The 21,934-nt window shown below is 38.5% G+C and overlaps 1 protein-coding gene across 2 annotated transcripts; it reads left to right on the forward strand.

Annotated features, from left to right (window-relative positions):
- The first annotated feature begins 54 nt into the window (after positions 1-54).
- LOC140243299 (calaxin-like) lies at positions 55-21,061 on the forward strand. 2 transcript variants are annotated; one of them, XM_072322971.1, is made up of 7 exons: positions 55-190; positions 2,120-2,275; positions 3,281-3,385; positions 3,905-4,056; positions 4,912-5,016; positions 5,982-6,043; positions 20,718-21,061. In XM_072322971.1, exons 1-7 carry the CDS (start codon positions 139-141, stop codon positions 20,719-20,721), a joined length of 636 nt encoding a protein of 211 aa, XP_072179072.1. In that variant the 5' UTR covers positions 55-138; the 3' UTR covers positions 20,722-21,061. The 2 variants fall into 2 exon arrangements, with proteins under 2 accessions (XP_072179072.1, XP_072179073.1); XM_072322972.1 differs by lacking the exon at positions 5,982-6,043.
- Positions 21,062-21,934: the final 873 nt, after the last annotated feature.

Here is a 21,934-nt window from a genome sequence, read left to right on the forward strand (position 1 = left end):
GAGATATTTTTGGGTGATCCCCATTTCTGCGCATGCGCTTTACGCATAGAGACGTGAAGCCGTAACCAAACAAGTTGTACGTTTTGGCCACCCTCATGCTTAATATCCTTGGTATAATTTCAGAGCGTTTATTTTCAAATGATGAAGGGTAACAGTAAAAATGTCGGTGGAAGCCTCAAAGACTGTCACTGTAAGTTGGAAATCTACAACTGTGTAATTATTTGTTGAGAATGTGTGCTTTAGTTCGTTTTCTTTGCCCATCTATTTCGAAACTGACTCCTCATTTTTGTTCAGTGCTAGTAAGCTCAGCGTCTATCTACAGTACAGTAGGCCTACCAACAGTTAGCCCACGAGATCGGGGAGCTGCGAGTTCAAGACGCGTAGCCTACAGGCCCTAACGTTACAGCTACAGCGACCGAGCAAACAGTCGGGTCAACATACAAATAATCCCGCAGCAGAAAAATGCAAATGTAGGCCTACATACCTGTAACCGTTTAATAGGGTCCTATACTGTGCAAGCAGTTAAGAGCCTACATGGTTAACGCCATAACACGGTTACAGCACTGCTAATACAGCAGATCCTTTGCTTGGCCTTATCAATATCATGTTATGGGTGCTCTCACAATCCATCGTAATATTAACTGTTTGTAACATGCGCTGGTGGCACCGGTCTGGCATTACTATTGGGAAAAATTACCCTATCCATAGACCCTATTCAATTTCATGTCAATGACAATGACAACAATTTACAAAATGCAAGGGGAATGGCTAGACAGAAAAGGATCTGGGCTAACTCGGACCACAGGACAACTTGGCTCGTTGATGTTTCATATCTAACAGTTAGATTTCTATAGTATTAGCAATCGTTTGTCTGTTTGTGCTCATTTTGTCTTTATGATGTTTTTTCTAACCATATTAAATATTGATGGAATTGTGTTCAGCGATTTTCTGTGAGGATATTTCACAACTTCTTCTTCTTCTTCTTCTTCATTCCATGAGAGTGACCACAATCAACTTGCTGATTATTCTGTCACTTTCGGGAGGTCTAAGTTATTTGAGTCTTCAAAGGGTTCAAGAACTGTAAAAACATATATTTGCGGCATGAAATTTTTTGCGAATTTGAGCCGACGGCCTTTTTCGTGGTATGAAATTTTCGTGAATTGCCACTGGCATTCAATGCATATAGTGTAGACAAGAACTTTCGCCTGCATTTTGATTTCACAAATCTTGGCGCTCGCCAAAATCGTGAAATTAAAATGCGCACAAACATTCCTCGTTTTACAGTAGTTGCAGAAAGAATCATCATCTAAATAAGTAAATAAATGATCAATAAATTGACAAGTCCATAAATAAATAATAACAATAGAACCCTATTAATGAAAAATGAGTGCTAAGCAAAGTGTACTCCTGGGCCGAGGCTCGTGACACAGATGTGTCGATGGTACATGTATTGGCCTCAACCACCTCCTGGGGTACTAGTAATCTGTTGTAGTCTTAGATGGTTCTTGGTAAGAAGGAGTTTTGGTGATAGAGAGATCTGCTGGGGGGGGGGGGGGACCAGGTATTGATGGTTGTGAGTTCTACTTTGATGTACAGGGAGTGGTTGTTAAGCAGTTTCTTGATCATGTTAACATGTGGAGATTATGCGTTATCTTGTACAGCATTGCACAGTTTAATAAGAGGTCAGCAAGACTAAATTGACCCTGTGTTTAGCCATTGTATTACAATGTATGGCCAATGCAGCCAACCACTACAACAGTAAATACCAGATCCTTCAAAACCATACTATAACATGTGTTAAGATTTTTCATATTTACTCATGAAAACAATATAATTCATGCCTACATACTACACGTGTAACTTAACAATTCATGTTATTGTGACATATTTCACGACCAAACCTTAGAGCATGAAATTTGTTTGTAAATTACACTCAACCTTACAAGCATGATAGACACATCATGACATAATGAGTCAGCACTTTAAATAGTTTACCACAAAGCAATTTCCAACATGAACACTTGTTTTAATTGTGGATTGTTCTAGAACATTCTGTGGATGTTATCAGTAAATCTTTTTCACAGTTTATTCTGTTTATGTGTCTCAAATTGGCCAACAGTCACCAAAGAAGAGCAGGAGTCCCTCACCAAGATGTTCAAGGAGTTGACCAAGGAGAACATCGGGTCCATCCGTGAGGACAAGCTGGACAGGTCTCAATTTCGAGAGGTTCTCCACTCCACCTTCAAGATGACCGATGATGTGATGATGGATAGAAGTAAGCCTTGCTCATCCTTTTCAGCACCAAGGGGGGTGGGGGAGTGGGGATGGGGAGTGGGGATGGAGGAAGGGGGAGGGACACATGGCAAGAAAGTTGCAATCACTTGGACCCCCCCCCCCCCCCATCAATTGGAAGTCTTGTGATTGATTGCAAATTTGCAGTAGTGCAGTTTACTGCAAGTACATTGTAAGAATTGATTCTGTCACACACACACATACACACGCACACACACACACACACACACACAAAGTTGAGCTTGATAGCTTGATATCAAGTGCTCATTTTGTTATTAATTACAAATTAATGTGGACCCCTCTGAAAACCAGCCTTTGGCTGATGAGGGTGTTCCACCCCATGAGTTGAAAATAAAAATTGATTTGAATCAAATTGAATTGATTGTAGATTAAATGCAACTTTACAAGGAATGGAGGGATGTACCAAAAATTTGCAAGTACTTTGCAGCTAAACTATTTCGCAATGTATTCTTTTCTCTTCTGCCGTTTGCAGTTATCAGAGACTGTTTGCTGAAATATGGTTCCCTTGTTTGTTTTTGTTTCAGTGTCTACTATATCATCTTTTCAGTTATGATTGTAAAAGAGTTTAGTAGAGTGATTACTTTTCTTCTTTTTTTTTCCAATTCAATTCAATTCAGTTTATTGATTTCATAAAAGAAATACAGCCAATATTTTGTACAATAGTCAAATGTCGAGAAATCCACAAAAAAGCCACTTGCATATAAATTGTTAATCTCCTGACAGCTTTGTCTCTCCCATGTAGTCTACATGCTGCACAGAGGTGAGAAGTTGAAATTCTAACCTTTCTCACTGAATTTTCATTTCATCATACTTGATGACTACAATATCATTTCTATTTCCTAGCAATGACTTTTCTAATTGCATTGTTCTCCTGAATGAATTGTAGTGCATTGTCCAAGGTCATTCTCTGTGCGGAAGCTGACATTATTCATAACCTGTTGTTCTCTCTCTCTCCATCTCTCTCTAGTCCTGAGAGCATTTGACAAGGACAATGATGCCTGCATAAATCTCTACGAGTGGATCACAGGTCTGTCTGTCTTTCTCAAGGGAACACTAGATGAGAAAACTCAATGTAAGTATTCATATAATATTATTTAATAAAATATGAGAATGTGTACATGTGCATGTGAGTATGTTTATCATACATAGGTATTACTGTATCTAGAACTATTGTGCATTGTTGTTGATAAGAAGTCTCTCTTTCTTATGATTATTATTACAAGATTACATACAGCATTTTGATAGTGTTTGCTTATGATGTGGCATGTACTGTAAATTAAAGCAGACCTTTTTCTTTTCAGGTCTGACCATTTTGATTTTTTTTTCCTTTAAACCTTTGTGTATTACAGACTTTGGAAAGCATGTACAACACTCTTAGGATTTCTGTGCAAATAGACATTCAAAACACACAGAGCATTAGCCTTTTACAATAAGGCAAAGCAACAAATACATTTTTCTCACCTTAACCCATTGAGAAAGGGCTGATTTTGTTACAACACGCATTTCCCATAGACCCTTGCGCGAGTATACTCGGGACTAGCCTTTAATGGGTTAATTTGCAATAATTTCTGTCTTTCCAATATAATCCCAGTCTGCTTCAAAGTGTTTGACCTGAACGGCGATGGCTTCATCCAGCGAGAAGAGATGTTCCATCTCCTGAAGACATCGATGGTGAAGCAACCCACGGAGGAGGATCCGGAGGAAGGCATCAAGGACCTGGTAGAAATCACCATCAAGAAGATGGTGAGTGCATCCTCCAACTGTCTTCACCAAATTTCAAGAAAATTGGTCACTACTGTATACAGATGTATGCAAAATTATTCATAGTACTTCCCCCTTTTTTTAGTAATTATGCCAATTTCTCATTAAATTGTCATACTAAAAATCATTATATTTCTCATTTCATCTCATTAGTATAACAGAAGAAAGTATGTAAGGATATTCATTTTCAAGGCTTTCTAGACTTCCAACTCAGACATTAGTCACCATTATTGATCACAAGCTATTTGTTTGTAATAACAGCATTCATTGCACTGGATTTCATCATGTCCCCAGTGAGAAATTTGTATATTCCTATAAAATAATCAAACAATCAAAGGGCAGCCAAAAAGAAGGAAATCTCAGTGTTTCAATTGTTATGGGAAATGAAGTTAGATTCAAATTTACTTCAGTTGGTAGATGGCAACTAAATTCATCAAAGTCACACCGAAGTACGATCATTCCATCATTCACTTATTGGAAAATTCAGTAAAAATGTTCAAGGGTATGAATGATAATGTTGTCCACTGCATATTCTCAGCAAAATACAGCATTGTGAGGTGATATCACTTTCTCTCAGGAAGATCTTACAGCTTATGGTGAGTGTGATGACTCTAACAGAAGTGATGGTTGTGTCGTGAAGCCTTGCTACAAAACAAGTACTTTTTTATGCTGTTTCAGCTCGTATTTAACTTTTATCTTGTTTCTTGTGAATGTTTGATTCATCCATTTGCAAATTTGTTGTTGTGAAAAGTGTAAGTTCTGGTCATGAAATTTGCGCCAACATGCGAGGTTGTAATGAGCTGGTGTTGTTCTATTTTTCCCCCATTCTCAAATAAGGACCTTGATCACGACGGCAGGTTATCAGCAAAAGACTTTGCTGAATCTGTGAAGGCAGAACCACTACTTGTTGAGTGCTTTGGAGACTGTCTACCGAAACAAAAAGTAAGTGCCATGACCCTTGCATGAATACTTGACTAACAGACTACTAATATTATACTGAACTGACAAAGGTGGGTGTGGTTTAAGAGGAGGGATATATACCACAGTCAGGCAATTCATGAGGACATTCCATGAATGGGGACAATACATATTGATAGAACTTTAAAACAAAAACAACAAAAAAATCACTTTTTTGGACAAAATCTATTTGGTAATCCATGTTTGATAAACAAATTGTATATTGCTGTCTGCAGTGTGTGTGAATTCTAGATGCATTATGATTTATCAGGTATTCATAAGGTAGTCCTTTCCATTAAAAGTGATACAAAAATCTAGTGCCAGGCATGCAGTACCCTATCTGCTGTTTTTGGAATGTGCAGCATTCCCTGACTGGCATCATTGAGAAATATTTGCCTGGTAAACAGTAATGTATATAAAATTTATATGCAGCTTAGAGAGAGAAAAAAAAAATTGAAATATGAATCTGATAAGTCCTTCATTTTTGTAATGAAGATTGGATATTGTGTCCAAAAGTGTGAAATCCTGTCTTTTACAATCCTAGTTTTTGTGGCGAAAAACATCTGAAAGCTCCTTAGCGCTCCAAGGGGATAGAGCATCCAGCCCCTTGTAGTATCCTTTGAACAAGTTCCATCCCTTTATAAAGGATTTACTACCATTGATAAAGATACCAGTGTTGGCCTATTTAAAGATTTACATGGTAATACAAAACACCTTAAACAATGAGGAAGCTTCAGTTAGAGTAAAAAATAATTTTCCAAATGTCAATTGAATTTCAAATTGGGTTTGATTCATTTTTGTAGGACCAGTATTAAAGGTATACATAGTTATTCCAGTGTGGGAATGTCTCATTATGCAACCTATGATACGTACAGGAGGATTAATCCACACCATATGCCATAGATGTCAGAATGAATTTTTTAACCACATCATTTGCATCCCTCTTGTAGATTTGTGACCAGTTTCTTGAAGACTGCAAGAAGCTCATGCAACTGGATCTTCTATACCCAGAGTCAGTAGAATGGGTCACCAGTCTTGTCTCTTGCTTTGTAGCGTTTTATTTTTGTGTCTCGTTAACATCATAAGCATATCCACCACCAGTGCCATCATCACATATTATAAACTACACATAAAAACCATCACATGCTTATCGATGTATGTTCCTGTGTGCTTTTCATGTCATTATTTGCACTGGCGTAGCCAGGGGGGGGCGATGGGGGCGGTCGCCCCCCTAAGATTTGGACCGAGGAGTTGGGAGGCGGAAAAAAAAATGCGTGTATACTGTATGCATGCACATGAAGCGGGTCTCCTTTGCAACCTTTCATCAAATAAGATAATTTTTTTTGAATATTTCACTCAAAGTGTGCACCAGATCGTTGAATTTCAATTCAAAATATGCAAAATCTCTCGTGCTTGGGAGGGGGAGACCCCCTCCCAAACCCTCCCCCTCTTTGCCGCTTTCCCTAGCTAAGTACACTTTTTAGATTAAAAAAAATTCTGAATAATTCTGAGTGCACAAGACTTTTCACTAATATTCCGAAAACTGAAGGTTCCCTCATGTATAAGGGGAATTTCCCCTTTTAATCGACCCTTTCCTCCCTCAGCCCCCCCCCCATCATTTTTTTTTTTGATTACCCAAATGTTGATTCCATCAAATATGCTTATTATGCGTATACGAGATATCTCAATTTCAGCCTCAAAAAGATACAAGCTCCATCGGAAGGGAAGAGTGGAGATAACACTCGCCAACGCCTTCTTCCTGTTCCCCCCCCCCCCCCCCCCCCCGCCATGCAAAGAAGTAGACTGTGGCTATACCAAGATCGCTTTATTTCAATTCTAAAAACGCAAAAGCTCCGCGAGCGGGAGGGGGAATCCCCCTTCCCCTAAGTTCTACCTCACTAGACTTTATACATACGCACAGATGGTGCACATTCGGAATAAGAGCTAAATTCCGTGATTTTAACACTTCGATGAAAAAGTGTTGCACAAAAAATTTGCACCAGATCGCTGAATTTCAGGTCTGAAAACGCAAAATCACCTTCGTGTGGGAGGGGATATGCCCCTATCTACACCCTCGTGTGCATGCTTTTTCTGTTTGATTGCTGAACAGACAGCGTTCATGATATTCAGTGTAAGAATTAATACAAGAAGACTAGTGTGTTTGAATTATACTGTTTTATAGGCAAATTGTTCAATAATAATCTACAATAAAATATACGGCAACCTTAAACAAGTGGGACTGTTTCAACTCGTTAAAACACGCAAAAACATGCATCAAATTGCACCATTTGCAACATCAAAATGCAAAAAGTTCTCACCGTAGGAGGGGGGACACCCCCTCCCACACCCTCCCCTACCCCCTCGCTCGCTCCACTCGCTCGGGTTCAGTCGCGTTCATGATATTCAGTGAAAAGAATTAATACAAGAAGTGTATCTAAATTATACCATTTTGTAGGCAAATTGTTCAATAATAATCTACACTAAAATATACTGCAATCTTAAACAAGTGGGACTGTTTCACGTCGTTAAAACACGCAAAAACATGCATCAAATTGCACCATTTGCAAAATCAAAATGCAAAAAGTTCTTACCGTGGGAGGGGGGACACCCCCCTCCCACACCCTCCCCTCCCCCCTCGTTGGCTCCGCTCGCTCGGGTTCAGTCGCGTTCATGATATTCAGTGAAAAGAATTAATACAAGAAGTGTATTGGAATTATACCATTTTATAGGCAAATTGTTCAATAATAATCTACACTAAAATATACTGCAATCTTAAACGAGTGGGACTATTTCACGTCGTTAAAACACGCAAATACATGCATCAAATTGCACCATTTGCAAAATCAAAATGTAAAAAGTTCTCACCGTGGGAGGGGGGTTCCCCTCTCACCCTCCCCTACCCCCTCGCTCGCTCAGGTTCAGTCGCGTTCATGATATTCAGTGAAAAGAATTAATACAAGAAGTGTATTTGAATTATACCATTTTATAGGCAAATTGCTCAATAATAATCTACACTAAAATATACTGCTACCTTAAACAAGAGGGACTGTTTCACGTCAATAAAACGCGCAAAAACATGCATCAAATTGCACCATTTGCAACATCAAAATGCAAAAAGTTCTTATCGTGGGAGGGGGGACACCCCCCTCCCACACCCTCCCCTCCCCCTCGCTCGCTCCGCTCGCTCGGGTTCAGTCGCGTTCATGATATAAAATATACTGCAATCTTAAACAAGTGGGACTGTTTCACGTCGTTAAAACATGCATCAAATTGCACCATTTGCAAAATCAAAATGTAAAAAGTTCTCACCGTGGGAGGGGGGAAACCCCCCTCCCATACCCTCCCCTACCCCCTCGCTCGCTCCGCTCGCTCGGGTTCAGTCGCGTTCATGATATTCAGTGAAAAGAATTAATACAAGAAGTGTATTGGAATTATACCATTTTATAGGCAAATTGTTCAATGATAATCTACTCTAAAATATACTGCAATCTTAAACAAGTGGGACTGTTTCACGTCGTTAAAACACGCAAATACATGCATCAAATTGCACCATTTGCAAAATCAAAATGTAAAAAGTTCTCACCGTGGGAGGGGGAAAACCCCCCTCCCACACCCTCCCCTACCCCCTCGCTCCCTCCGCTCGCTCGGGTTCAGTCGCGTTCATGATATTCAGTGAAAAGAATATTTGAATTATACCATTTTATAGGCAAATTGTTCAATAATAATCTACACTAAAATATACTGCTATCTTAAACAAGTGGGACTGTTTCACGTCGATAAAACGCGCAAAAACATGCATCAAATTGCACCATTTGCAACATCAAAATGCAAAAAGTTCTTATCGTGGGAGGGGGACTCCCCTCCCACACCCTCCCCTCCCCCCTCGCTCGCTCGGGTTCAGTCGCGTTCATGATATTCAGTGAAAAGAATTAATACAAGAAGTGTATCTAAATTATACCCTTTTATAGGCAAATTGTTCAACAATAATCTACATCAAAATAAACTGCTACCATAAACAAGTGGGACTGTTTCACGTCGATAAAACGCGCAAAAACATGCATCAAATTGCACCATTTACAACATCCAAATGCAAAAAAGTTCTTACCGTGGGAGGCGGGACACCCCCCTCCCACACCCTCCCCCCCTCGCTCGCTCCGCTCGCTCGGGCTCGGTCGCTTCGCTCCCTCGCAGACTAACCGCCCCCCCTAAGATGAAATCCTGGCTACGCCGTTGATTATTTGTAGCGTCTTTATGCTTGGTTTGTGCTTTTTCCCAGTCCACGATAACTGAACATAACTACATCTTGGTATTATGGTTTAATTTGACGCATAATAATTGAGATTGATGATCACAACCATATATATAGTGTGGGACTGTACAGGCTGAATTTTAAACAACAATGTTAGTATTCATTAACAATTGCTGGCTCATATCATCATAATAATTATATCACATTAACTTATATCAAAATGCAAGCAAAATAGACATTTAGAGATGCAAGTTATACATGATTTCTATGAGTCTTTGAAAAAAAAAAATATGAAAACTCGTCAATGACAGTCTTTGAAATCTTTAATAGTGAATCATTGACTTTAGTCAAATTCTGCAGTCTATGTCAATATCTACTCATTGCAGAAAAAAAAGGCCCAACAATAACTAAAACAAAAACAACTACAAGGCTTTCACTTCTGGCATGCATTTGCTGTGATTTTTTTTTTTTTTTTTTGTGCTTGTGAGCCTGGTGTTTCTGTGTTTGCAGCTTTAATGTAAAGATTTGGTGGAGAAACATTGTGAAGATTTATTTTGGTGACAAATGTGGTAAATGCTGCTTCGTTTGTAATGAGGGGATTCAAATTTCACAGAGTCGAAGTTTTTGAAATCATACCCAAGATATCTGCTTTTCTGAAAGAATATGTAAAGATTAATGTTCTCCCCCCCCCCCCCCCCCACCCTCACCAAAAAAAAAAATTGTGTTTTTATGGGATTTTTTTTTTCACTTTAAAACCAGAACAGCTTAAGTCAGCACACAATCCAATTGATTTAATACCCTTCTTGCTCTGCATCCATGATTCATATTTATGGCACATCAAATATCACAGCGAAATTGCTCTTTTTTGTCACGCATGTTGCAGTTCCCTATGCACAAGCATGTTTATTTTTGCACTGCAAAATTTGACATAGCCAGATATCAGAAAATGATGAATGCCTTTGGACAATGGTTATTGCTCCACATCCTGTGTTTTACATGTAGTTAACCAGTAAGCCTAGTGATATCTCTCGGCATTCAAAACATACTGTCCAAATTTTTCTATGACTGAAAAAGAAACAAATTGACAACAACTTCAGATATAACTCTCAATATAAGGTATAGCTCTTGGAGGCCTATGTGAATGGTTTGTGCTTATTTCACCAGATTGTTTGCTTCTATGTCAGTGCATGCCAAGTGTTCTTGCTGTGTGCATGGAGAATTTTGATGTTACTGTTTTATTTTTGGTGGGGGTGGGGTGGCATAGAGAGCTGTGTTCTATGAGCAGGCTGTCCATTGTGGTAGTCTGCCCTCATGTTGTACTTTGACCACAGACACTGGTCTGCAGTGTTACCTGTTATGAATCAGTGCAGGAAAACAAGCTTATTATGTACAGTACAAGATTAGAAATGTATAATGAATCTCTATCCTTGGAAACTAGAATAGAATATTTTCCTCTCCTTCTTAAGACTCTTTGAAACATGAGAAAATTAAGAAGTCTAGATGCAGCTGATTTTTTTTCCCCCTCTTTGGGAGATGGAGATCGGGTTGGTGACTGGTTTCATGCATCATGTGTGGTACAGTGTAGCCAGCATTGCACACTGGCACTGGTCCAGTGGTCCAGGACCAGTAAAAATTACTGCTGGACCAGTAACTTTTTCAGGAATGGACCAGTAAAAATAGAAAAACTGGGTACCTACTGGACCAAGAGACAGGTTGGACCAGTAGAAAAAAAAAAAAACAGGCTAGTGTGCAGCCCTAATATAGCTGTGAGCTCCTTGTAATAGAATCAGCTGGACTGTACTCACAACTTCACATAGCTCAACAGTTCTGGTTGAGGTGAGGATTTAGCTTTTAAGGTTTGTGAGATATTCAGAACCACTCTATGAGATGTCAAAGAGCATGCAATTCTAAGGGGTATCAAAAGTTTATTTGATGAAAATCGGTTTTGAAATGGCTGAGATATCCAGAAACAAGGTGAAACAAAGAGATCCCAATAAAAGGCATGGCCTGTCGCCTTTTATTATTATCACATTTTGGGATATCTCAGCCATTCGAAAACCAATTTTCATCAAATAAATGTTGAATCCTTCGTAAAATTACATGCTCTATCATATTTTCATAAAAGTTTCTCATTATCTCACTTAGGAATGTTATAAACCTGAATCCCACCTCAACCAGCACTGTACAGTCCCATTAACCCATTGAGGATGGTTTGATTTTGCTACAACACGCATTTCCCATAGATGCTTGCCCGAGTATACTCGGGACTCGTCCTCAACGGGTTAAAAGCCTGATGCAGTTTAGCAACAACCAGCATTCTCAAATACATTTTCATTGTGGGCACCTTATGTATGAAATTGGATTAGACTAACAATGTATGTCCTGTGACATTTCACAAATGCAGGAATATATCTTGCTTTTATTTATTTATTTATTTATTTTTTCTTGGGGGGGGGGGGGTTGTGACATACATTCCCTTTAAAATCAGTCCTTTTCAGAACCCATCTTCATATCACAGTCATGGCAACTCACCACCTTTGCTCTTCAAGACATAATGAAATGCAGTCTCTAGGAAAGGTAGTCCCATTGGAGAATTGCACTTGAAGGTTTAGCTTCAAACAAAATGCAATTTACAATTGAAAGAAGAGAGAGAGAGAGAGAATGGTACAGTGTATCCTGCTTATAATATTCATCAACTGTGGCTATTGTCTCAGACATGATTGCAAATATAAGTGAAATATAATGGCTATAGCAATTTATAGAATTGAAATTCATGCTTTTGCATGAGCAGAAAAAAGCAGTGAAGATGTTTGAATGGTATGAGAGTTATGCAATATCAAGCTTTGCTCAAATTTTGAAGTGTAGACAATTCCACAGGTGGTTCAGCAGAAAAAAAAAAAGAAAAAAAAAAGAAGGAAATACTTGATATATTGTATGGTCAACTACTTTTTGTTTATTCAGCTTTACATGCATAACAGTAAAAAAAAAAAAAAAAAATAGAAAACTCATCTGCGCTGCTACAATTTGTTTAACCTCCGTTTAAAAGCAAAATATGCTACTTGCGTGTTGTTTCTATTTTGTTGTCATGCATCACTTCTCCACCGCCTCCATGGCCATTGTTTGACTTGAAATGCATCAAATGCTCCCAGCTAATACATTACACAATTTAATTTTCTCTCTTGCAGTCAGGTGCAACTCTGCTTGCTCTGTTGTCATGACATGTAGTGTACTGGAGGGAAAACTTGTGTAAACTATATGTTGGGGCTTGCTGGTGTTTTCTCTATACCCTGCAGAGATGTGCATTTGCATATAACATAGTTCATATTATGGTTTGGGGTTTTGTTGTTGTTGTTTGTCCATTTCATATGTCTCTTCTGCTCATAACTTGCTTTGTAAAATTAGATTGGAAGTGGGCGAGTTTATTGAATTGTGGCTGTGTTTTGGTTTGGCGAAAATTAATCTTCAGATATTATGCTTCATGTCTTCACCTAGCTGGTGAAAATTTTGCATAGAGGTTTTTTTCTTTATAGTAGGCATCTCTAGTTCATATCTTCAACCACATTCTTACTGCTTATATGCATTTGCGTACTTATTCATTCATTCATTCATGCAATTGCAAAATGTTTGATGGTTTGGAATTTTCACAAATTTTTGCATTCCACTGAACTATTGGGAAAATAATATCGTAAAAATTACAATTGAAATATTGATTTATGTTTGAAAAGATTCTTATCCATGAAATTATATCAAGTGACATTTACTGACACTGACCTGCCTGAAAGTTCCACCTTTAATAGTTTGTATGGGTATTCAGGTAGTTAACCATTCATCTGTTTATTCATTTTCATGATTGCTATTTACATTTTTAACTCTGGAAGAGAGAAATCATGTCTGCGTTCTGGGTGAGAAGGATTACATTAATCAGGATTCAATGTTGAACACAAACACAGCAAAAAAGCTGAATAATTTGACATTTAATTCCACTTTTTCTTTTTTGTAAGGTCTTAATAATAAGGTCTTCTTCATCCAGGGTAGCCTCTTTAGTGTTGCCACTGCTCTACCAGAGGGCCCTGCCATTATTATTACCCTAGCGTTGCCAGGTGCCCGTTTATACACTTTGGTCGAGAGGGACATATTGGGTAAAAAGATCTTGTCCAAGGACGTAAGCACTGGGTGGGAATCGAACTTGGGTCCTCCAACTATGAGTCGAGATTCTTATCCACTATGCCACAGGGCCCCTCAATGTAGTTATAAAGATAATTTTAGTCAGTCAGTGATCAGTTTGTCTTGATTGAATTTGAATTTTCCTCGAGAAGGAAGATATTTTACAAGAAAGTAATCAGCACAAGGTTTCTGCATGGCGTACTGTTTGCTACGAGAATTTCTAAAATTTCACACTGCACTGAACTATCATGAAAATAATATCAGCTGGATAGTTTTACAATATCAAAATTCAATACAAACATATTCTAATTTGCAAAATCGTGAAAAGACAAAGTTCACTAAAACTGGTTTAGCATAAAATATCAATTGTACCAAAGTTCCATAAGTGCAGTAATGGCCAGCAAAAGTGGCACAGTTATAACAATATTTTTAGGTCAGATTTTCGTCGATTATCACATGCTGGGGAGACCTCCTGGCAGCCATCTTTATCATGTGACCAGGTTCTCAGATTCACAGAGATTTTAACTTTTAGATACTGAATTTGGAGGAAAGAATCTGAATTTTGACCATTCCCAGCTCTTGTTGCAACAAGAGTTTCCTATTTTTCTGGATAATTTCATTACATACTCTTATGGGGACTGCTCTTTCTTTGCTATTTTTTGAGCCAAATCATCCCTATTTCTCAGTCAGAAAGGTTGGGAGGTCTGCAAAGAAGATCAGAAGAGGGTCAACCTCCTCTACTTTTATGGTGTTTAATTACAGGTCATATCAGAGATATATTTAGAGCATAGCCGTGAAAGAGGTATTTCTTTCAAGATACTGTAAAACATGATATATTCGCGGCACAAAATTTTTGCGAATTGGAGCTGACAGCCTTTTTTGTGGCATGAAATTTTCACGAATTGCCACTGGCATTCAATACATATAGTGTAGACAAGAAATTTCGCGAATCTTGGCGCTCACGAAATTCGCGAAATTAAAATGCACGCGAACATTCCTCGTTTTACAGTAGATAGCATTATTTGGAGCACTATCCTACAGGATGCTATTTCATGAGCAGCATCACAAATGATCAAGTGAATCATGAAACGGGAGCTGATGTGTATCAGACATTCATTTTATCTAAACTGTCATGCTGTTCTCTCATTGGACCACAGGGTATGCTAATCTAGGTCGTGTGTGTGGTTACTAACCGCAAAATAAGAGGATCTCACCACAAAGTATGTCGTTGTTCGTAAGAATTCCGGACTATGCTCAAGCATCAGTGAATCACTTTGATAAAAAAAAAAGACGAAACAGAAAACGTATGTAATGGCATAGGCTCATACTAATTGCCCCCATTTGCAATAAAGCTTCCTCATAACACGACATCATTGAGTATGCATCCAATTTGACAGCTAGGTAACCTTTTGAAATGTAATCTTCATGAATGCATTGTCACTGGAAGTGGCGTATTCTAGATAGAGTGAAATCAATTTGTGTTCAGTAGGTATAGTTATAATTTCATGTTGACGATTTTTTTAATACCAAAACTGATACTGCTTACATTTGAATTGATGTAAATAACAGCTATTATGGCAGTTTCGGTTGTTAAATAGTCGTGATGATGATCACCATTGCAATTTTAAAGAAATCATTGTAATAGTTGTTGATTGTATCATAATTATCACTAGGAGTATCACATAGATGTTCCATGGAAACATTTTGTACACCAGCTGCATCAGTTTATTTTTCAGTGATATGCCAACCAGCAAACTTTACCAGGTATCTATATGAAATGCCTTTTTTTTGTTCAACACCCAAGGACACAGCTGAAGTATAAGAGCAGACGAACAAAGTCCAAAGACTCCTCATCGGACTGCTCGGATGAGGAGGAAGATGAGCGAGAGCGAGGACCAACTCGCAACCGCTCTCGCATCTCAACCAGCGGCAAGCACTAGCCCAGCAGCTTTGGGAGAAGCCCTGCCGCTGTGTCTGCAGACTTTGCTGTGATTGGTGGGAGTGAATTTTCATCCTTTCAGTATTAATTGCTGCCTTTGCTTCTTCCCTTCCTTCTATGTGAGCGAAGCAGCTACGTGTGATGGTCGGCGATGTGAGAAAAAAAAAAATGCTCCTTTTTCCCTGTTGGTTTAGCTTCATGGCTCCTTAATGCAAGCACTTGGCTGCTTAATGCTGTAACTCCATTTGTGACCCTGCACCTCAAAACAAACAAAAAGTCGCCAGACATGATTTTTTAGTTAAGACCATATTCTGAAAGAGCAGACTTTAAGCTTTAAAATGATGTATAACTCAAATCAAAAGGACTCTCCTAACCTATCTAAATATTGAAAAGAAAGCACAAACTCAGGAAAAGTGTGAACTGAGAAAAGAGGCTCTGAAGTACAGTGTCTATTCAAGCACTTAATCTTTACCAAACAGTGCTGGCTGTGCGATGAATGGACAAAAAACAGGAAGTAAGCCACCAGAGTAACAACAATGAAGGGATTATCAGATCAAACTGACATTAAGTATGCCTCATTAAAACATTCTGTCCATAATTAATGCCAACTTTCAAAGCAGTAGCACTATCCTTTCAAAAGTTATTAGAGTTGAAAGTGAAGAGTGTGGACAAGGTTTTCAGAAATGAAAAAGGGATTCTAAAGACACGCCTAATCACACTATTCTACCAAAAATGTTCGAGATAAAACTGCTAAAAAAACACACTTTCCTGCCCGTTTTATGATACCAAATTTTAGCATAATGTAAAATAAGACCCGCTCTTTCAGAAAATATGAAAAAGTCAAGTTTGGCTAGGTTGACCCATTTCACTTATTTTCAGTCCTCACGCAAAATCAGTGTGTGCGACTTTATGTTCGTTTTGAGGTGCACTGTCACATTTATCCTTGGCTAACTGGACATACATCATTGACGAAATTGTGATCAGGCTGTTTTGCCCAAGGAGTGCTACACATCTTCATATCCCGCAGGATTGAGCTGGACAGAAAGTATTGACAACCGATCTCTACTAAAGCCATGCATGTTTTTCATATCCACACGTGACACTACCAGTAATTTCCCCCTTTCTCTCTCTCCCATCTATATATCTCTATCTCTCCTCCCCCTCTCTCTCTCCATCTAGCTCTCCCTGTTTCTTCTCTTTCCATATATTGTGTATATATTTCTATCTGTCATCTCTCTCCCCCATCTCTATCTCCCTCCCTCTTTCTCTCCCCATTTATATACTGTATATCTTCTATCATCTCTCTCTCTTATCTATATATCTCTTTATCTTTTCCATTTCTATTCCTGTCTATATCTCTAGCATTCCTTTCTCTGTACTGTATAACTCTCTATCTTTCCTCTCTCTATCATATCTATATCTCTTTCTTTCCCTCCCCATATATATCTCTTTATATTTCTCCCCCCCCCCCATCTATTATCTTTTAACTGTCCCCTCTCTCCCTATCTATATATCTCTGGCTCTTCTTTTTATATTCCCATCTATATAGCTCTCTATACCCCCCCCCCCCCATTTGTACCTTTCTATCTCTCCTCTCCTCTTTTTTCCCATATAGATCTAAATATATCTGTATCTCCTCTCTCTCCCTCCACTCCCCATCTGTGTTGCTCTGTCTCTACAATGTCTCCCCCATCAAGACCCTCTGTCTATCCTCCCCCCCCCCCCCATATTCTGCCCTTCCCCCCCCCCCATCTTTTTTATCTCTTCTTTTCTCATTCTCCTTCTGTTTTACTGTATCTACTACCACTGGCTCCTGTTACCTCCATTATGGTGCATTCCTTCAAGAATTTGTCTCTTCAAATATAATACAGATGCTTCGCAATCTTTGTGCAAGAGCCCACTTTTCCAATGCTGTAATGATAATGCTGCTAAAACCCATCCGCAATCTCCCGTTCCCATGGTTACAGGCTTGCAGAGGTTGAGGCTTTGATGGTAGGCGAGGATGCAAACTTGTCTCATCATTATCTGCTGTGCTACAGCTGTTCTGTGATTCTTTTCTCTAGACAAATCATGCTTTCAGCAGATTGGCTGATTACTGCTTTTCTTTTCTGTATTGTTTTTCTCCAAATCCATGTTCTTCTTCCAGCCCCATCCCAACACTCCCCCCCCCCCCCTTTAGATTAAAGCTGGTAAATTCTGAGACTCCCTAAAGAGGCATTTAACTCAATATCGTAACAAAATGGACAAATATCCCAAGCTATTCACTTTTGCAGCCTTCTGTTCAACATGAAAACAAACAACCCCCTTCTCCCCCCCCCCCCCTCAAAAAAAAAAAAAAAAAAATGGTTTGTCTGAGATTTATTACCACTCACTGTATACTTCCAAGCTGTGACTTTCAGGTTTTGCTTTGTTTTGTTGTTGCTGTTGTTGTTGCTGTTATTATTATTGTCATTGTTTTGTTTTATTCTTTTGAAGATTGGGGGTTCTGAATGTAAGGAACATGATGCTTGTGAATGGAAACAAGATAGTACTTGAGCTATTTTTCCTTTTTCCATTAGATATATTGGTCAAAGTCACCCAAATGATTTTCCCAGAACATCCAATGTCCACTTTCCCTCTGTCTGATCTAAGCCTATCATCGTCACTCTCCTTGGCATATTCCCAATCTTGCTAGTTAGTTTTGCTGTAGATGCTTTTGGTCCCTATGCAAGAAGGCCGTCATTCATGTACCCATTGTTTTTCCTAGTGACATTCAAGATGTTGCGATATATTACGGAGGGTAGAACCTGACAGCTAACCCAGGGCTCCACACTAACTTTTATTTTTGGTGGCCCAAAGGCAAACATCTGACCTTTTTTGGTGGCCCGAGCAGGCCACCAAATTCTTCATTTCTGAAATTTTGGTGGCACCGGGCCACCGTTAGTGTCGAGCCCTGGCTAATCCTAACATGTCCAGGGACAAGTGCATATTAAATAAATCTAACACTGCCGAAATGTTGGAAGCTTATGACTGCTGCCATGGTGAGAGAACTTTACACCAAGCAAGTGAGCAAAGTGAATGAAGAAGAGAGTAACAGAGTACTTCCTTGATGATCACCTTATCTTAAATGCTTCATGAATGGTAGGAGCACATCTTGAAGATGACATTTGAAACCGTCGTCCACTTTGCCCATAATTGTGCCAGGTGCTTGAGACGTGTTTCTTGGACGGGAGGACGACATGTGTCAAGACATTCCACCTCTCCTTCGATCCTAACACAACCACACCAAATGCCAGAGTGAAATCCCCAACCAACATTTGAATCCCAAATCCTACTAACTGCTGAGGCCTCACTTGATGTCAGAGTAACCTTCATTGTCCTCTTTCTTAAAATGTTGGAATCCATGTATCCTCATTGAGTTTTGGTGAATTATTTTTTTAGAGATTTTTATTTTTAACATGAGCAATTTTGTTGTTGTTTTTTTTTGTTTTTTGTTTTTTTGTTTGTTTTTTTTTTGTTGGGGGGGTATGTTTTGTTTTGATGTCATACTCCAGTGTTGGGAGAAAAAAAGAAAAAAAAAACACAATATATTCTCAAATGCATGGATACAGTCAAATATAACACAATATTGCCTTAAATTTAGCCAATGAGCAGACCGGATCATAGATGATCAAGTGTGTTGTAATACTTTATCCTCCTGTGATCCTGAGTGAAGGAAGCTGCTAAATAATATTCCACAACATTCACATCATGATCTCAACATTTACTATTGTATTCCCTGCTTTTAACTTCTGCATTCTTTCTGACTATCAGAACTTTAAAAAAAAAAAAAAAAAAAAAGCGCTATACTGAGCTTTCTGCCGACATCATGATTCAATTTCTTGGTCAGAAATAATTCCGCCACTGTAAATGTAACAGTGTCAAGTCTACACAGGTTGAAATCGCTGCATAACAAAACTACTCCTGAGAAGTCAACTTTACCATTAGCTCCTGCTAGCAGTATGGTAGAACCTCATTATAATAGAGGTCGGGTACACTAGCAAAACCGTTATAACAAGGCAACCTACTTTTTACAGGTCCCATCTCTTTTTATTTCTTTGTTTTTGTACCCTGATATAATGAGAACCATGATATACGGTAACAAGGTGCTTATCATGGTTTGTAGGTCCTCATCATAACAGGGTTCCTCTATGTAAGTCGTATATCTGATGTATCTGCTTTATGCAAAGAGCAACTCTTCAAGATTTTGTTTTAGAAAGTTTGTAATTGTCTCAAAGTTCTATCACAGATTTTCTTTAGATTTGAAACATTTCATGGTTTTTGTTTGTTGCTCAAGTGTCTGTGTCTCTGAAGGGTTTGTATAGAATATAAGCTTTTCTGTATTTTCATAACAGGACAAGTGCAATGTAAAACATTTAGATTGATATTGTGAAACTGTGCAAGTAATCTTGCTATATAGAAACGGATAAAGACTATAACATAATATTTCCGCTATTATCTTTATCATTATTGTCAATATTAATCATGTGCATTAAATACCAATCATAGCATTTTTAAATGAAATCAAGAGGTTATTCAGCAGAGGGATGAAGGTACATGTATGAGGTATGAATTTTCTTTAGTTTGTTTACCCTTTGTACAAAAATAAATAGATCTGCAGATGCGATCTTACAAATGTCGTTTGGTACAGAGAGCAGACAAATTGAAAGAAAAACTCATACCTCGTATGGCATTCTTATTGCGCTAGTGAGTCAAGCATACACTATGACATTTAATGTTACTGTACAGGGTAATTTGAATAATCAGTTATACAGGGTTTGAATTGGTTCATTTAGAACCAAGTGTTATATGTTGATATAGGGTGTGTACACCTCTGATAGTCTTGGCAGGTTCTCTGGCATCTGTTCTTTGAAGCAACCAGAGAGGGTGTGGTTATGCTACAGTCCTATTTGAGCATCACCCTGTGAATTGTTCACTTGTGTGTCTATTATGCCTATATTTGGAACATGAGTAAGTGGAACAAACTTTATGCAAAGTTTTTTGACCCACTAGGCGAGACTGAAATTATATCAATTGTGCAGATTTACTGTTCATGACGGGATGGGGATATTACTTTATATAATACTTCAAGGAGTCTGTACTTATGTGAAATGAAGTTTGCATTTTTTGCATGCAGCGATTGTTTTTTTTTTTTTTATGTATTGTGTCCCATGCACATTTGCTGTGTGTGTCAAATGAATTTTGGCTTGAATTCCATTGCAATGCTTGAATTATGCACGAAGTTTTTGCGTCGTATATGTGACATTGATGTTTTCACTTACACTTTGCCATATTTTCTTTTTTCTCCCTCTGTAGGTAATCGACTCCTTTATGGCAATGTTCTCTGTCCCAACACCGTAGCGCGGAGTCAACCGGACCACATCACAAACTTCATTTTATGATAGATATTTGTATCTGTTTATAAGCAAAATAATTGTTCAGGTGCCCAAGAGTTATGTTTTGGTTACCTCATCCATTTTCTTTTGGATTTAAAAACAGAGACAGACAATGTTGATTTGACTTATATTTCATGTGCAGCATTCATTAACAATGTGAATTCGACATATGTTTCATATGCTGTATTCATTTGCAGTCACATACTGTCATTTTCTGTTCAGTTCTCTGCTCACTGCAGTCTCTCTCTCTCTCTCTCTCTCTCTCTCTCTCTCCCTCCCTCTTTGTCAATTTATCTATGTGTCTGTCTTTCTATTTACCTCTCTACATATCTCTTGCCCCACCCCCACTGATCTTACATCTTTGTTTGTAAGGGAGGTGACCCTAAAATAGGGAAATGTGGTTAACCTCTGATGTCCTTTCTCAAACCTCAACATGTACCAAATTTATGGATATTAAATGGATATTGAATCAAGGGATCTGAATATCGTCTTGTAAACATATGTTGCATTACGTTTTTCTGAGGTGTTTGTAATAGTTGCAGTCATGTTCTCCTTATTCCTGTAATATATATGTGATGAATGATTTATCAGCCAAAGAAGAGGAAAATGATAAGCTCACTTACAACGGGGAAACACTTTTAACAAGGTGAATTCAGTGGTTCTGGTTTCTGTTTAAGTACATTTATAAGGTACTGAATGAACATAATTGCCCAAATTCACTATTGAAGGTGGTTTAAACTTAGACCATGGTCTAAAATAAGCATGAAATAGGCGCACCTTTGACATGCACTTATCATATTGCGCGTTTGCTACTGGACGTCTGTTGGCACACACAATCTGTCAATCATATTTACACAGAGAAGAAATTTGCATAACCCATGGTTTAAACCATGGTTTTAATTGTACCACCTTCATGAATTCGGGCCAGTGAGGTAAACTCGGAGGTCCAGGTGACCTCATTATAACAGGGTTTCTGTGCACTCGGTCAGTTAGTACCCTTGAAAAGAGACCGACTGTGACGATTCAAAAATATTTCTGTTCACCAGTTTTTCCTCTGATTTCATTTTCTATCTGTTGAGTGAAATTTTCAATCTGTTGAGTGAACTTTCCTCTCATGGTGTAAACGCAACTGTGTGG

The sequence above is a fragment of the Diadema setosum genome, chromosome 20, assembly GCF_964275005.1.
Source record: "Diadema setosum chromosome 20, eeDiaSeto1, whole genome shotgun sequence".
Taxonomy (NCBI): Eukaryota; Metazoa; Echinodermata; class Echinoidea; order Diadematoida; family Diadematidae; genus Diadema; species Diadema setosum.

Coding starts and splice junctions, on each gene's coding strand:
- LOC140243299 (XM_072322971.1), top strand. CDS start 139: ATGATGAAGGGTAACAGTAAAAATGTCGGTGGAAGCCTCAAAGACTGT. Junction 191..2,119: donor AAGCCTCAAAGACTGTCACT/GTAAGTTGGAAA, acceptor ATTGGCCAACAG/TCACCAAAGAAGAGCAGGAG. Junction 4,057..4,911: donor AAATCACCATCAAGAAGATG/GTGAGTGCATCC, acceptor TTCTCAAATAAG/GACCTTGATCACGACGGCAG.